Source organism: Coffea arabica, chromosome 3e (assembly GCF_036785885.1).
Source record: "Coffea arabica cultivar ET-39 chromosome 3e, Coffea Arabica ET-39 HiFi, whole genome shotgun sequence".
Lineage (NCBI taxonomy): Eukaryota > Viridiplantae > Streptophyta > Magnoliopsida > Gentianales > Rubiaceae > Coffea > Coffea arabica.
The window spans coordinates 40,887,585-40,906,205 of NC_092315.1; the positions used below are offsets into that span (position 1 = coordinate 40,887,585).

The following is an 18,621-nucleotide window of genomic DNA, read 5'->3' on the forward strand; positions in this document are numbered from 1 at the left end:
TCATACTTGGCCTACTCTGCGCTTCTGAATGAGAGCACAAGAAGCCAGTTTCAACACCAATTCTGCTTCCTCTTTCACATACTCGGTGCGTAGCCTTTGATCAACCGCCTGGAGAACATTGCCTGCTTTCCAGCACGAAAATACCCAATCAACCAAAATGAAATTTTCTGCTGGTGCTGCTCGGGGTTCTATAGGCCTTCTTCCACAGGTAACCCCCAAAAGCATATACATCAGTGCTCGTTGTGGCCTTCCCTGTCCTACTGCATGGGTGGTTTGAGGGAGAGTTCCATGATCGTATAGCCTTGCCGGGCCGAAATCTCCTAATCTTCCATTCAGTTCACCATCCAGTAGTACATTACTGGCTTTTACATCTCTGTGGATCACAACTTGTTCCCATTCTTCGTGTAGATAGAATAATCCAGATGCTACACCTTTGATGACATGAAATCGTTGGCTCCAGTGGAGCGTATACTTGGGTTGGTCATACAAAAACTTGTCTAGACTACCGTTGGACATGAACTCGTATACCAAGAGTAACTCTTCTTTACGCCGACAATAACCCAACAACGGTGCTAAATTTCCATGACTCAATCGACCAATACTGACGATTTCTGCAACAAATGCTCTCATTCCCTGTCTTGCATGATAAGAGACCTTCTTGACAGCAACCTCAAGATTGTTTGTTGGTAAAACGCCTTTGTAGAACCTGCCAAATCCGCCTTTTCCTAACAGCTGCTTTTCTGTGAATCCATTGGTGGCAATGCACAAGTCTTGATACTTGAACCTATGAGGTCCGTAAGCAAGCTCCCATTCTTCCAGCACTTCAGCAAACTTCCACTTTCTCCTTAGATAAAAAGCTACTCCAGGTATTAATATTAAACACAAAAGTAAGCAAATCAGGAGCAATCCCACGGGAAAATTTTAGACACTTTCTTATGTCCAGACCGAGGTAGCTTAGGGAGCCGAGAGAGATCAAGAGCTTGCGCAACACCATTCATCCTGAAGCTCCATCCAAGTATAAAATGAGATGTTCCTCTTTCTACTGGGCTAGTGGCAGCAGAAAAGCCAACATACATGTTTTGAACTAAAATCGGCGAAAGGTCATATATCAAAGACAAAAGAGGAGTATGTGGTTTGGCGGCCACTATTGGGGCTAACGTAACATCGATTCTCCTATCAATCCCATCGTATTCCACCCAAGGTTACATCGGTTGACCACTGCTAAGAGTTAAGTTGTCAAATGAATTCTTGTTATTAGCTTGGTAACCTGCTGGCCTTGATACCTTGGACCTCACAGAGTTAATATCGATACCAACATGATTGGCATTAATATCTCCAAAATCTGGGTTCTAAAAGGTGTCAAGCTCCACAGCGAAAACGTGATTTGTCTGATTTCCATCGGTGTTTCTATCAAAGAGGCCGAAACTTTCCATACTATAGAACTTTGACATAGGCCCTTCTGTACGGTTTCTTGTTGGTGCAATCACGAGAGCCAATCCCGGACCAATCACGCCAGGGACATCGGGTATTATAGCGAACACAAATTGGGTGGAAAAGGAGAAAGCTGAACTATTAGATGCGCTCTTGAAGTTGATGGGATTAGGATAGAAGGCATGCCCACTTTGTGATTTGGTAGTGTTGGTTATCCATAGGAGGCCATTATCGGTGACTTTGGCTAATCCATCCAGGCTTCGATTGATGACTGAAATCCCTGATAGATGAACCCAACATCATCAGAAGCTGCTGCACTAGGTGCAGTGTGAACTAGAAACAGGCTAAGATTGCTGTTACTAGTCATTAGGTGACTTGTTATTGTGTTTCATTACTTTGAAAACAAAATGATACAACATTTATGTGGCGACCCCACTTCCCCCTAAGGCGAACCAAAGGGTTGGCGGGCCGTCTGCCCAACTCTCGCCAGGACTCACGCAAGCATTCTAACCCAAAACCTTTCGAAGATCAACCTAAGTTATTACAATATCGCTTCCCTCCAAGCTGGTCAATAACTAAACCACGTTAGCTTCAGAGATAACAGTAATTTAAAATAGCCAATTGACGGCTCCCAACACCTAACGTGTTACAACCAAGAATAAAGTCGCACAAATCCGGACGGATAACCACATACATCACTGATACAAACTTACAAGCCAAATGCTCGTATTAGGGTTTACACATTTCCAGCTTCAAGTAGCAATCCAAAAGTAAAAGTACATTATCCAAATTAACGCATTACAGCCCATAGAAGTAGTCATAATATTCAAGTACACCCCAAAAGAGAAACACGAATAAGTTTCAAAACTTTCAATTTCCAGAACCTGAAGGAAAACAAATAAACGTGGGGTGAGCTAAAACTCAGTGGTGCCCCAAAACATGCAGTCACGTAAATCAAACAGTGAGAAATAACTTAACCAAATTGAACAGTTAAGAAAGCGTATAACAGCACAAGGTAGGATACAGGGGCTCTCAGGAGCCATTTTCCTCGCTTGATCACCATTCATCGTAGTTGACCCTCCGTTAACTCTCACTACTTATAGTCCATGTAAATCCACTCATTTTAATCCTAACCCGTCACCGTACGTACCCCTGTCCCAGGCCCGAACACCGACTAAGGGAGCAGTATACTCGAGATATACCCTTAGAAAATTTGGGAGCAGTATACTTGAGTATACCCTCAGGAAATTGGTCGAGGGATTCACCCAGCGACATTTCCGTAGTTGGATTCAGAAGTCGAGGGATTCACCCAACGACGCAACTACATTTAGATTCACGGATTCAAGAGAAAAGATGTTTCACGCAAGTCACCACTCGAACGGCTAGTGCGATAAAGTACACACTGCTCATTTCGATGGATCGAGAACTAGTTTTGCAAATTATCACGTATTAAGTCAAGAAAGCACTTTAACCAAGTAAGCATAGAACAAGCAGGGACACTCACCAAGAGTGAAGTTACTGATCAAGCTGGGAATCAAAATCTGCGTCCTCGCTAAACCCTAAAATACCAAATTTTAACTATAAGTGGGCTATACTAGTTCTAGGATTACGTAGGGAAAATTATTCGTAGTATAGCTAGTTTATCTGCTTGGAATAAGTCAACAAACCATGTAGTAATAAAACTAGTAAAATACTTTGTAAAGTTTCTTTAATATTACTTTTCTTGTAAAAGTGTTACTAAAACTAATTTTACGTGAAATAATGTTTCTTGCTGAACAAGTTTTCTGAACGTTTAGTTAAAATCGCTAAAATCTCGTATTTTGGAAACTAGCAAGGTACAGGTCTTAAAGAAAGAAAAGAAATGACACAAGACTTAGGGTTTTAAGAGCTAGAAAAAGTATTTTCTATAACTATCAGGGCTAGTTTAAGCTAAAGGAAAATTGTCGGTTGGCAAAAATTTAGGGCAAAATACTAATTACTGAATTTTATCGTTTGCTACTAGCGAAAAAAATTACTTTTGATTAGCTTGATCAAAATTGCTCGAGTTCACAGGGTCGAAACGACTTTCACAATTTCGATCCCATTTCGAAATCCCATTATGGTTCAAATTTGCCAGCAAATCAAAATCACATTTTAATAGAAAATCCCTAGGGCTTCGTCAATCATTAGCCCTGGGTTTTCAATAGATTCACTTCTGATCAAAATGGAATAAATGACCAAGGCTTCGTCAATCATTAGCTCTTGGTTTTGGCAAGTTCATATCACCTCACAGTTGAAGCAAAATAAATATAAAGGCTTCAAGTAATTCTAGCAATTAATTTCATCACACTTTAACACTTGTATAAAATCATTCAAATGGCCAAGAGCTTCATCAATCATTAGCCCTTGACAACCATCAATCACTTCCAACCACAATTCAATCAGGAATTCAACTCAGAACAAAGAGAAAAGTCACAGCTAACTTAACTCTTAAATAACTCTAGAAATTCAAAAATTCAAATCACAAATAAGCTAAATGTTCGATCCAAGTCAAAATTCAGTTTCATGAAGAAACAGGACATTCAAGCAGGACAGCCTACTTTGAGGAGTCACGGACAGCAGTACACATGGAGGAAAAATATGAAATTTCCAGCTCAAAACAACATTTTTAGAACTAAAATTCGCCACAAGAAATCTGGAAAATTCCTTTACTATCTCTATCAACTCGCTTGAAAATTTTCTAGGTCTACACTTCAACATTTTTGATCAATTCAAACCACAATTCAAATGTTTCACATCAACATATCTTATAGAACTTTAAAACAACATATTCCAGGCATTTCCAACCATTATGCTTCAAAGAAAAATTTCAAAACCAAGCTGAGATTCCAACTCAACCTTCGGCTATCACAAAAGAAATTCCAGCATTTATATATATCAACATTTTTGGTTCAATCTTTCAATATATCAAATATTTCATCGCTAAACAACTTACACAACTTAAAATTTACATCTCTTATGTATTTCTAAACCATTATGTTCCAAGGGAAAAATAAAATAAATTTCCAGAAACCAATTAAAATTTCCAAAGACAAACTGAAAATTCTGGTTCATACCTCTCGGCTATCAATACTTTTCCAGCACTTAGGGTTTTATAAATCCAACTTTTCCTTGGCTAAAACATGGTTTTAGATTCTCAAATTCGTCATGTGAACCTTTGGCTAGCTAATTAACATTTCTGGTTCAAAATCGAATTCGAGTAACAACTACAAACATCCCAAAAATCCAGAAATTTGTCCAGCTAGTCACGGATGAGCATGCATGAAGAAATTTTCTGTTTTCATTTTATTTTCTTGGTTAGCCGAGCTACTTAGCCTCATGCAAGACTTAATTACCTTATTATTAGTGAGGTAATCACATTCACCAGTTCAAATTGTTACCAAATAAACAGATTAGTGCTGCCTTTTCATTTCAGCTACTCGGCAGTCCATTTCTTTCCAAATCAAGGTTTCTTATGCTTCTAATTTAATCATCCAATACGCACAAATCAACATGCAAAGCCACCTAAAGAATTTACTTATCATATCCAGTTCAAAACAGGTTCGGTCAGCAGCTATAAACACCCACAAATCCAGAAATTCCTCCAACTATTCTCGGATGATCTTGCATGCAGCAGGTTTTCTTGTTCATCTTTATTTTTCTGAGTTAAACCCGTTAATTAGCTACATGCAGAGCTTAATCATCTTGAAATTTACTAGTTAATCATGGTTAGAGGCTCAAAACAGCAAAATTAAACCAAATGAAGCGGCATTAAACCAGTCAGATTCTCGGCAGAAACTTTTACTTCCAAAACAGATTTTTCCACAACTTTGATTTCATCATCCGACTGCACAAACAACACATGCAAGCTCTGATACAGCTTCATCTACCAGCAAATAGCTATTTTAAGACTCGAATTTACCTCAGCTAGGAACTCAGCTCACGCACAAGAAAGCTATGAAGTTTTGCTCTCTCAGCTCGCGCACACTATTTGGTCCTGGTTTTTGGTTTGCAGCTGGAATGGTGTTGCGGTGAAGATGGTTGCAGCTGGTGGAGGTTGAAAAGAAAACGGAGGAGACTCACGCACGACCTCTCCCTTTCTTCCTTCAACTCACGGTCAGAACCAGAAAATTTGTTTTGCAGCTCGCGGATTCCCCTCTCTCGGTTTGTAGAGTGCGGCTCTCTCTCACTCCCTCCCTTCGTCGATGGTAACAAGGCAGAGTAGGAGTGCAGTGGTGGTTTGTAATATAGTAATGAAGAGGAAGAGGGATGGTGCCGCTGTTTTGAGAAGGGAGGTTGAGTGTTGAGATGGTAAAAAAAATTTCTATTAGCCGGATGGTGCGGTGCTTAGGATGCTGTCAGAGGGATTGTTTGGTTTTGCATGGAAATGTTGGGGTTGTATGGGGGCATTTTAGTCTTTTCACTTTTCTTCCTAACCTCTACTTAAATTCTCAATTCTAACTTAAATCCAAAAATTATCCCCAAGTGTGATTTGAACGCCTAATTATACACTAGTCATGCAAGACTTTAATTATCGTAACTTCATGCTTTAAGTATGTTTCGCATACTTGTATTATATTTATCTAAAATTCATTGATTTCGTCTTATCGTGAAAAATTTCCTTTTAACATATAACGCTAGCAACTAATTGGAATTAATCATTAAATTTCAAGTAATTTATTTTAAGGTAATAAGATTAATCGGCTCGAGTATCATTAATTTAGTATGAAGGAATCTAAATATTCTAACGTTTTAAATTAATCTAACTATAAAAGTATTAATTTAATCTATCGAAACATAAAAAAAATTCATAGTTTAGTAAAATTATATTATTTTCACATAAAATTGTTTTTACGTGCTTCTCTGCAAACAAGTGAAAGTAATGCTAAAATTTATTAAAGAATTAAAAGAAATGCAAATGAATTATGCGCAGGCTTATATATATTTTTGGGGTTCTCACAATTTATACCTTGAACGAGTTTTCTTTCGCCGTTCATTCGGGTTTCCAGTGGTTCAAAATGTTAAGTGGGAACACAAAAATTAATGACTAAAGCACGTTATTTATGTAAAGTAAGTTTACATCATTTGAATAGCTTGTTTATGCTTTTATTCAGCATCAACCAACCCATTAATGATGAATTTAATTGTGAAACAGGATAACTACTGTTTAAACACATGACGTTAGCGTTACGAGGTGGCATTATTGTAACAAGCATAAGGGAACGTGCTTTGAACGTTGCCTGGTATCTTGCTTAAGGTTAAGTTTAACTTAATATTTATTGATTTGCAGCATTGTTGTGTACGTACAAATTTTCAGGAGATACAAAAGAGGTACTTAAATTGTAAATTCCTTTTTATAACCCATAAAAGACAAAAATAAATCAACAATTAGTCTATGTGTGCAGCTATTGTGCATGAATTGAATTATAGAAACATTTCGGAAGATTAAAAGAAAGTTATGGTTATGCTATCGATGTTATGCACATATTAGCATAAATAATTTCGTAAGATTGAGATTTTATTGTGATTTAATTTAATAGTCTCTCGAATAAAAATTTTATGGTTAAAGAATTAATATTCTCATGAACAGTGGACAAGTACATAGGAATGAGCGGTGAAAAGAAGTCGGTAATGGTTCAAAATGTTTCTAATGATAAATTAATTGTTCAACGATGGACAAGTACATAGGAATGGATTTACCAATAGCTGTTATAAAATTAGATTGAAACACAATTTTTAATGTTTGTCAAGCCAAAATTTTATGAATGCAAAGAGATTTGTATAGGATTATTCTTACTAATTCCTCTGTTTTCCTTGAGGTTTGGAGCTTGATTTTTTTTGTTTGTTATAGAATGAAAAGTAAAATATAGTTAGCTTATCCTTAAGGAAATTTTGTTACCAAAAATCTGTTAAGAGATATATATAAAAGAAAAAGTGATATGTATACACACAAATATATATATATATATATACACACACATGTGTATATATGCGTGAGTGGACATCTTTTCATTTGCAAATAATTCTCGATATGAAAACACAAAACTAGGCTGACCTTTGAATAGGAAAAAGAGTGGTTTCGTAGGATTTCAAATGAATTGACTTATTCAAAAATAGTCTTGTTCTTTGGAAAATCTATATGTGTGTTTATATATGCATATGTATATATATATGTCCACATATGTATATACATACACGCGCGCGCGCACATACATATACACACATATACCTATGCATTTTTCCAATGTACATGTGTACATACATACACACAAACACATACACATATATGAGCAGTAAATATAGTTAATTATTTTTTCTCCTCTAAATGGCAAGCCTAATAGTATTGATACATTCTGAAAACAGGATTTCACTCAATTGTCTATTGCTACGCTCAAGTAGTTTTGGAATCTGTGGAAAGAGAACATCTTGAATATCTTTCAAAATCTTGAATGTATGGAGAATCAAAATTTCAGTAAATACATGGGGTTTGGTGAGTTTTGTTTGAAAAAAAAAATAGTATTGATACATCAAATCTTAACCTTGTCGAAGATTGGACTATTGATAGGTTGCATTTGTATCATTAATTTTATGATTATTTTCCTCTTTTACTGTACCAAATATTGTTTTAATTGATGGATTCTACTTATATTTGATTAATGGTGTTAATTGTAGGAAAATAACCAAAACATGATTAAAAGGGACAATTTTCAGTTAATTTGGTGGTAGTACGTTCGGGACCTACATTCAAGTCCAGAAGACTCGGAAATTTATCGCACATGGAGATTTCCTAGCTCGAGTTAAATATGGACATCTTTGATGGAATTTGGAAAACTTTAATTATTTTTGTTAGTTGTAGAGTTGGATTAGGAAACATGAGTTATTATTGTCTTTATTTCCTTTTTTTCTGGTTAGGCAATAGGCCTTTATTATTAAGTAGTAGATATCAAGTAGGAAACAATAGAATAATGGAAGTCGGCCGAGTCCCGTTTGATTACTACTTCTTAGGGAAGAAAAGAGTCAGCTGGCTATATTCATATATACTAGGAGACTAGAAGAAAAAAGGGATGCTCGGGGGAGGAGCCGATGATTTTGGCTCTTTCCCATAGCATCGCGTTGGCGATTTTCTCAATAATGAAGAACTAAATTCCCATTTTTTAGTCGAAGGTCAATTTGAAAATTCGGTTCCAAACATCTGTGAGATCGAATTATTTTACTTATTTCTTTTATTCATTGGTATTTGTATGTTTTCTGATTTAACTTCTTATGATTGTTATGTTATTTAAATGTCAAGGGTCCGATATTCGAATTAACCTAATAATCTACTGCCAGATTAATTGATTGAATCCGTAATTGTTCAGTTGATTAATACCAGTGGCGACTAGCGTGATTGGTCCCATGTTAGGGAAACGTATGATCTAATTTAAACAAACTCTCGTAGCGTGTTTGTTGGTTAAGTTGGGCTTTTCTAATTCTTAATGCAATCGAGAAATTAAATCCTATGGTCGTACCTAGGGTTATTTCTTGGTTAGGGAAATAGTTAATGACCATACCTTGACTATCGAAAAAGTAAGGAAAAATTGGTTGTTTATTGTGTGTATGACAACTATAACCAATCTATTAATGAGTAATTGAATTATCTTTACATCGATGATCATTTGAATGGACAGTATCTGAAAAGTTGCACCTTTGGCTAGAGTCATACTTATTATTGATTAATTCCTGTTATTTCTGTTAATTGTTTCATTAGTTGGTCAATTAGTTATTTTATATTTTTCAAAAACCCCCCATATTCTGAATTTTAGAAGAAACAAATTATCCGCAATCCCTGTGGATTCGACCCTACTCACCGCTATATACAAAATTTATATTTTTGTTGAATAGGTATTTATTATTATACAGGCTCAACGCCTGTAAATTTTTTGCGCCGTTGCTGGGAACTAGTGTCTGATTAATTTGTTTCTTTTTTAGTTCATCTTATTTTCATTTCTATTTTTTCTCTTATTTTTTTTACTAGTTTATGACTGCTAACATTCCGTATTTTGGTGATAGACTGGATTTTATTCCTATGAAAGGAAATGAGGCTTGTGCTTTTTCTGATGATCAATATTCAGATTCACTGAGTTTTCCTATAGACAAAATGGCTGCTGCAACCTGTGGAATTTGTTATGCCACAGATCATTCAACCAGTATGTGCTTTGAATATCAAGATTACCTAGATGTCTATCTCAATAAGTTTGGAGGTTTTTCATCCCAATCTTGAATATGGTATGACCCTTATTCAAATGGGTATGAGCAAAGATGGTGGGACAACTCCAACTTTAATTATACATCAGAGCCAATCGATTTTCAACATCAATATTAACAGCAACAGCCATCATCAATGTCAGGTATGTCTCTTGAAAAAATGATTAAATTACTAGCTACTAACACATATCGATTTCATAAGGAGACACAAACGAGCATTTGTAACCTGGCGAATCAGGTGCATCTATTGACATCTAGGATAATGCAAGCTTCTCAAATGTGTGAAGAATTACCCTCACAGACTAACATCAATCTTAAAAAAGATGAAAGTGTAATCATCCGGACAAATGACATGGAACTGCAAGAGTTTCAAGAAAACGGATCTAAAGATGCAGTTGAAAAGGAAGTTGAAGTGGAAGAAATAAGACCCCAACATCAACTCGTTCAAATGAATGAATCCAGTGAACAACCTCCAAATGTAGTGACATCTTCTCCATTCCTTAATCAATATTCTCCTGATTCTTATTCTTCAATTCCTGTTAGTGAGATTCACTTTATTATTCCAGAAAATTTTGAATTTCATGACAGGAGTAAGTTAAGAGTGGCAATAGCAAAATATCTTGAACCAGTAAATGCGCGTGATGGAGGAGTGAGTGGAGAATTCAGATTATTATTGACTTATTTGGCGTCATCTACTAGTCCATGGAAGACCATAGCTCGTGTGCTCAAGGGTTACTCTATTTACGAGGGTTATTAGGATTATATAGAGGATGAATCACTGAAACGAGCCACAAGATTTTATCCTCCCTGAACAAACATGACAATATCTAACCAAAAACATTAAAGAAAGGCGTTTATTGGGAGGCGACCCAATTTATTTGCGTTATTTGTTCAATTCTATTTGATTGTTTCAATATGTTTTCTTAGAATTCTTACAAATTTTTGGTTTAATTTTTCGTTTTTGATGATTACTAGATGTCCTCCCGACATGACGCGCCCGCGTCAACAAAGCGCGTGATAATGTGCAACTCTCAAGTGCTTTATCAGAAGAGTTTCCACCCTCATGACGCACCAGTGTCACTTGGGCACGTGGTAATGTGCAATTCTCAAAGTCTTTATCAGAAGGGTTTTCACCCTCATGATCTGCCCATGCCAACAAGGCACGTGGTAACTTTCAATTCAACGATTCTTCATCAGAAGGGTTCCTACCATCATGACGTGCCCATGTCATGTCCTAGGAGAAGGTAAAAAAAAAATGAATAAAATATTTTTTTTCTTTCCTTTCTCTTCTTTTTCCCTTTCTTTTTCTTTCTTTCTTGCTTTCTCTCTTTTTTTCTTTCTTCTTTCTTTCTTTCTTCCATCATTCTCCATCCGAACTCCACCGCCGCCAACCATCAACATACGTTAAGCTCTACAATCATTTGCCCCTCACTTGTAGCTACCCACGACCCCCTCAATTATCAGGGAAGTTTCGTTATTCCATTACTTTTCTTTTGATTATTTATTTTTTACATTGGGGACAATGTAAGATTTAGGTGTGGGGGGATAACGTATGATAGTATATTGGAAAAGTGCAAATATTGGCATTTTCTGTTGGAATTTTTTTGTTCAATGTTTTTTGAATTTATCCAATTTTTGCCAGTCTTTATGCATTTTTATGATTGTTCCTAATAAAAAATGGTTAGATGTTTCAAATTTTTCTATTGCTAAGATTTTATACTCTAAGATGTTATGTATGACATGGTTAAATTTACGGGTATCTCTTTGGTGAATATTTGAGATTTTGTGACTTTTGCACTTTCTGATTAACTTCTCTAAGTATTGTAAATATTTGTCTAGCAATTTTTGTGCAAATTGGTTCAACTATTAATCTTAGTTTCTCCATATTTAAGAAATGAAATGGGTTTGTGTGATTTTTAATTTTAATTTGGTACTTATTTATGAATAGTATTCGGTTATACTTCGCTAGTATCTTTACTTAGTAACCGGAAGTCTTCAACACAAGTGTTGATTTTCGCGTCAAAAAGCAACGATAGTTAAGAGTATGTGATTTTTAAGCGATGGGAGCTGAATAACCAGGCTCCCTTATTTAGCAAATGTCGGAGTTCGAGTCAAAACGCTTAAATGGTTAAAAACTAAACATTCCCCCTGAAAAAAAAAGAAAAAACTCAAGTTTGGGATATTTTAGAAAAAAAAAATGTGCTAATAGTGAAAAATGTGGAAGTGTTTGAATGAATTGTTAACCTGCTGATCCATGAATTTTAATGTTGAGTTTTGCTTAATAGTTGAACCATTTGCTGATGGATGCTGGTTAAATATTTTATATTTTTAGATTAGTTAGTCATAAATTAGAAGAATCCTTGATCTTAAAAACTAACTGGAGAGATATTTCTTGAAAATTGCCACTAATACTTGACGTGTGTTTTAAATATATCTTGGCAATAGAATATTTGAGCAATAGCCATTGTTTGATTGTTTGATTTATTGTTCTCATGCTTGAGGACAAGTATGGTTTAGGTGTGGGGGAAATTTATAGGTTGCATTTTTATCATTAATTTTATAATTATTTTTCTCTTTTACTTTACCAAATATTGTTTTAATTGATGGATTCTACTTATATTTGGCTAATGGTGCTAGTTGTAGGAAAATAACCAAAACATGATTAAAGACAATTTTCAGCTAATTTGGTGGTGGTATGTTTGGAACCTACATTCAAGTCTAGAAGACTCGAGAATTTATCGCGCATGGAGATTTCCTGGTTCGAGTCAAATATGGATATCTTTGGTGGAATTTGAAAAACTTTAATTATTTTTGTTAGTTGTAGAGTTGTATGAGGAAACATGAGTTATTATTGTCTTTATTTCCTTTTTTCCTGGTTAGGCAATAGGCCTTTATTATTAAGTAGTAGATATCAAGTAGGAAACAAAAGAATAAGGGAAGTCGGCTGAGTCCCGTTTGATTACTACTTCTTAGGGAAGAAAAGAGTCATCCGACTATATACATATATATTTGGAGACTAGAAGAAAAAAGGGGAGCTCGGGGGAGGAGCCGATGATTTTGGCTCTTTCCCATAGCATCGCGTTAGCAATTTTCTCAATAATGAAGAACTAAATTCCCATTTTTTATTCAAAGGTCAATTTGAGAATTCGGTTCCAAACATCTGTGAGATCGAATTATTTTACTTATTTCTTTTATTCATTGGTGTTTGTACATTTTCTGATTTAACTTCTTATAATTGTTCTGTTATTTGAATGTCCAGGGTCCGATATTCGAATTAATCTAATAATCTACTACCAGATTAATTGATTGAATCCGTAATTGTTCAATTGATTAATACCAGTGGCGACTAGAGTGATTGGTTCTATGTTAGGGAAATGTATGATCTAATTTAAACAAACCCTCATAGCGTATTTGTTGATTAGGGTTGGGCTTTTTTAATTCTTAATACAATCGAGGAATTAAATCTTATGGTCGTACCTAGGGTTATTTTTTGGTTAGGGAAATAGTTAATGGTCATACCTTGACTATCAAAAAAGTAAGGAAAAGTTGGTTGTTTATCGCGTGTATGACAACTATAACCAATCTATTAATGAGTAATTGAATTATCTTTACATCGATGATCATTTGAATGGACAGTATCTGAAAAGTTGCACCTTTGGCTAGAGTCATACTTATTATTGATTAATTCCTGTTATTTCTGTTAATTGTTTCATTAGTTGGTCAATTAGTTATTTTATATTTTTCAAAAACCCCCCATATTCTGAATTTTAGAAGAAACAAATTATCCGCAATCCCTGTGGATTCGACCCTACTCACCGCTATATACAAAATTTATATTTTTGTTGAATAGGTATTTATTATTATACAGGCTCAACGCCTGTAAATTTTTTGCGCCGTTGCTGGGAACTAGTGTCTGATTAATTTGTTTCTTTTTTAGTTCATCTTATTTTCATTTCTATTTTTTCTCTTATTTTTTTTACTAGTTTATGACTGCTAACATTCCGTATTTTGGTGATAGACTGGATTTTATTCCTATGAAAGGAAATGAGGCTTGTGCTTTTTCTGATGATCAATATTCAGATTCACTGAGTTTTCCTATAGACAAAATGGCTGCTGCAACCTGTGGAATTTGTTATGCCACAGATCATTCAACCAGTATGTGCTTTGAATATCAAGATTACCTAGATGTCTATCTCAATAAGTTTGGAGGTTTTTCATCCCAATCTTGAATATGGTATGACCCTTATTCAAATGGGTATGAGCAAAGATGGTGGGACAACTCCAACTTTAATTATACATCAGAGCCAATCGATTTTCAACATCAATATTAACAGCAACAGCCATCATCAATGTCAGGTATGTCTCTTGAAAAAATGATTAAATTACTAGCTACTAACACATATCGATTTCATAAGGAGACACAAACGAGCATTTGTAACCTGGCGAATCAGGTGCATCTATTGACATCTAGGATAATGCAAGCTTCTCAAATGTGTGAAGAATTACCCTCACAGACTAACATCAATCTTAAAAAAGATGAAAGTGTAATCATCCGGACAAATGACATGGAACTGCAAGAGTTTCAAGAAAACGGATCTAAAGATGCAGTTGAAAAGGAAGTTGAAGTGGAAGAAATAAGACCCCAACATCAACTCGTTCAAATGAATGAATCCAGTGAACAACCTCCAAATGTAGTGACATCTTCTCCATTCCTTAATCAATATTCTCCTGATTCTTATTCTTCAATTCCTGTTAGTGAGATTCACTTTATTATTCCAGAAAATTTTGAATTTCATGACAGGAGTAAGTTAAGAGTGGCAATAGCAAAATATCTTGAACCAGTAAATGCGCGTGATGGAGGAGTGAGTGGAGAATTCAGATTATTATTGACTTATTTGGCGTCATCTACTAGTCCATGGAAGACCATAGCTCGTGTGCTCAAGGGTTACTCTATTTACGAGGGTTATTAGGATTATATAGAGGATGAATCACTGAAACGAGCCACAAGATTTTATCCTCCCTGAACAAACATGACAATATCTAACCAAAAACATTAAAGAAAGGCGTTTATTGGGAGGCGACCCAATTTATTTGCGTTATTTGTTCAATTCTATTTGATTGTTTCAATATGTTTTCTTAGAATTCTTACAAATTTTTGGTTTAATTTTTCGTTTTTGATGATTACTAGATGTCCTCCCGACATGACGCGCCCGCGTCAACAAAGCGCGTGATAATGTGCAACTCTCAAGTGCTTTATCAGAAGAGTTTCCACCCTCATGACGCACCAGTGTCACTTGGGCACGTGGTAATGTGCAATTCTCAAAGTCTTTATCAGAAGGGTTTTCACCCTCATGATCTGCCCATGCCAACAAGGCACGTGGTAACTTTCAATTCAACGATTCTTCATCAGAAGGGTTCCTACCATCATGACGTGCCCATGTCATGTCCTAGGAGAAGGTAAAAAAAAAATGAATAAAATATTTTTTTTCTTTCCTTTCTCTTCTTTTTCCCTTTCTTTTTCTTTCTTTCTTGCTTTCTCTCTTTTTTTCTTTCTTCTTTCTTTCTTTCTTCCATCATTCTCCATCCGAACTCCACCGCCGCCAACCATCAACATACGTTAAGCTCTACAATCATTTGCCCCTCACTTGTAGCTACCCACGACCCCCTCAATTATCAGGGAAGTTTCGTTATTCCATTACTTTTCTTTTGATTATTTATTTTTTACATTGGGGACAATGTAAGATTTAGGTGTGGGGGGATAACGTATGATAGTATATTGGAAAAGTGCAAATATTGGCATTTTCTGTTGGAATTTTTTTGTTCAATGTTTTTTGAATTTATCCAATTTTTGCCAGTCTTTATGCATTTTTATGATTGTTCCTAATAAAAAATGGTTAGATGTTTCAAATTTTTCTATTGCTAAGATTTTATACTCTAAGATGTTATGTATGACATGGTTAAATTTACGGGTATCTCTTTGGTGAATATTTGAGATTTTGTGACTTTTGCACTTTCTGATTAACTTCTCTAAGTATTGTAAATATTTGTCTAGCAATTTTTGTGCAAATTGGTTCAACTATTAATCTTAGTTTCTCCATATTTAAGAAATGAAATGGGTTTGTGTGATTTTTAATTTTAATTTGGTACTTATTTATGAATAGTATTCGGTTATACTTCGCTAGTATCTTTACTTAGTAACCGGAAGTCTTCAACACAAGTGTTGATTTTCGCGTCAAAAAGCAACGATAGTTAAGAGTATGTGATTTTTAAGCGATGGGAGCTGAATAACCAGGCTCCCTTATTTAGCAAATGTCGGAGTTCGAGTCAAAACGCTTAAATGGTTAAAAACTAAACATTCCCCCTGAAAAAAAAAGAAAAAACTCAAGTTTGGGATATTTTAGAAAAAAAAAATGTGCTAATAGTGAAAAATGTGGAAGTGTTTGAATGAATTGTTAACCTGCTGATCCATGAATTTTAATGTTGAGTTTTGCTTAATAGTTGAACCATTTGCTGATGGATGCTGGTTAAATATTTTATATTTTTAGATTAGTTAGTCATAAATTAGAAGAATCCTTGATCTTGAAAACTAACTGGAGAGATATTTCTTGAAAATTGCCACTAATACTTGACGTGTGTTTTAAATATATCTTGGCAATAGAATATTTGAGCAATAGCCATTGTTTGATTGTTTGATTTATTGTTCTCATGCTTGAGGACAAGTATGGTTTAGGTGTGGGGGAAATTTATAGGTTGCATTTTTATCATTAATTTTATAATTATTTTTCTCTTTTACTTTACCAAATATTGTTTTAATTGATGGATTCTACTTATATTTGGCTAATGGTGCTAGTTGTAGGAAAATAACCAAAACATGATTAAAGACAATTTTCAGCTAATTTGGTGGTGGTATGTTTGGAACCTACATTCAAGTCTAGAAGACTCGAGAATTTATCGCGCATGGAGATTTCCTGGTTCGAGTCAAATATGGATATCTTTGGTGGAATTTGAAAAACTTTAATTATTTTTGTTAGTTGTAGAGTTGTATGAGGAAACATGAGTTATTATTGTCTTTATTTCCTTTTTTCCTGGTTAGGCAATAGGCCTTTATTATTAAGTAGTAGATATCAAGTAGGAAACAAAAGAATAAGGGAAGTCGGCTGAGTCCCGTTTGATTACTACTTCTTAGGGAAGAAAAGAGTCATCCGACTATATACATATATATTTGGAGACTAGAAGAAAAAAGGGGAGCTCGGGGGAGGAGCCGATGATTTTGGCTCTTTCCCATAGCATCGCGTTAGCAATTTTCTCAATAATGAAGAACTAAATTCCCATTTTTTATTCAAAGGTCAATTTGAGAATTCGGTTCCAAACATCTGTGAGATCGAATTATTTTACTTATTTCTTTTATTCATTGGTGTTTGTACATTTTCTGATTTAACTTCTTATAATTGTTCTGTTATTTGAATGTCTAGGGTCCGATATTCGAATTAATCTAATAATCTACTACCAGATTAATTGATTGAATCCGTAATTGTTCAATTGATTAATACCAGTGGCGACTAGAGTGATTGGTTCTATGTTAGGGAAATGTATGATCTAATTTAAACAAACCCTCATAGCGTATTTGTTGATTAGGGTTGGGCTTTTTTAATTCTTAATACAATCGAGGAATTAAATCTTATGGTCGTACCTAGGGTTATTTTTTGGTTAGGGAAATAGTTAATGGTCATACCTTGACTATCAAAAAAGTAAGGAAAAGTTGGTTGTTTATCGCGTGTATGACAACTATAACCAATCTATTAATGAGTAATTGAATTATCTTTATATTGATGATCAGTTGAATGGACCGTATTTAAAGAGTTGCACCTTTGGCTAGAGCCGTACTTATTATTGATTAATTCATATTATTTTTGTTAATTGTTTCATTAGTTGGTTAATTAGTTATTTTATATTTTCCAAAAACCCCCCATATTCTGAATTTTAGAATAAACAAATTATCCTCAATCCCTCTGGATTCGACCCTGCTCCCCGCTATATACAAAATTTATATTTTTGTTGAGTAGGTATTTATTATTGTATATGCTCGACACCTGTCAACTGTTCATTTATGAGTAAATAGGCTTTCAGTTAGGTTAGTTTAATAACTTTACTTAATGTTGAAAACTAATTCATTATTCTCTCTCTTTCACACACACCCACACACATATTTTCCTTTCCCTCTGAATGTACAAATAAAGATAATTTTTAAATTATAATATTTGTGTGATATTTCAATTCAATGTTATAATTCAGTTAGTTATTAAACAAAAATAGCTTTATCAATTTAGCAATTTAATATTTTCAGCACTTAATTTTCATATTTCAAAATTTAAGATTCTAGACTTTAGTTTTATCAAACATAGCCTTAGTTGTGTTTAATTTTCAAGCTAAAGAAAAGTAGAGGACTGTATGGCAATGCTGCCGGCCACCTACCCATTTTTTTATGTAAAGGTTTGTAATACTTTGATTTTCAGATTGAACTTTAATTATTGTTTTCTTAATATTTTATATTATAGACTTATAGTTGAGTATTTGGATTGTTTTCTTCTTGGATATATAAATAACAAAATATGAATAAAAATTAACACCTGTGAAAGAACATATGAAAAAAGTCAAAAGCATGACTTGGGTTAGTGGGTCGGTAATTGAGTACTGGGGAGACATTTTTTAAAGAATGGAAATGGGCGTGGGATGGGACCCATCACATTGTGTTTTTGTCAATGTTTTGAAACCGGACCGGACCGGCCGGTTGAACCGTGAACCGGCCATGGCACCGGTCCGGTTCAATGACATTGTTGACTTTGCTAGAAAACCGGTCAAAGACCGGTTGAACCGTGAAAACCGCCGAACCGGATTGAACCGACGGTTTTCCGATTTTCAGCTTTCCCT

At 34.8% G+C, this 18,621-nt stretch overlaps 1 protein-coding gene across 1 annotated transcript; it reads right to left on the bottom strand.

Moving 5' to 3' along the window:
• LOC140038503 (L-type lectin-domain containing receptor kinase IV.1-like) lies at positions 1 to 1,076 on the bottom strand. Its single transcript, XM_072083879.1, has 2 exons — positions 946 to 1,076; positions 1 to 844 (listed from the first exon to the last, which is right to left on the bottom strand). Exons 1-2 carry the CDS (start codon positions 1,074 to 1,076, stop codon positions 1 to 3), a joined length of 975 nt encoding a protein of 324 aa, XP_071939980.1.
• Positions 1,077 to 18,621: the final 17,545 nt, after the last annotated feature.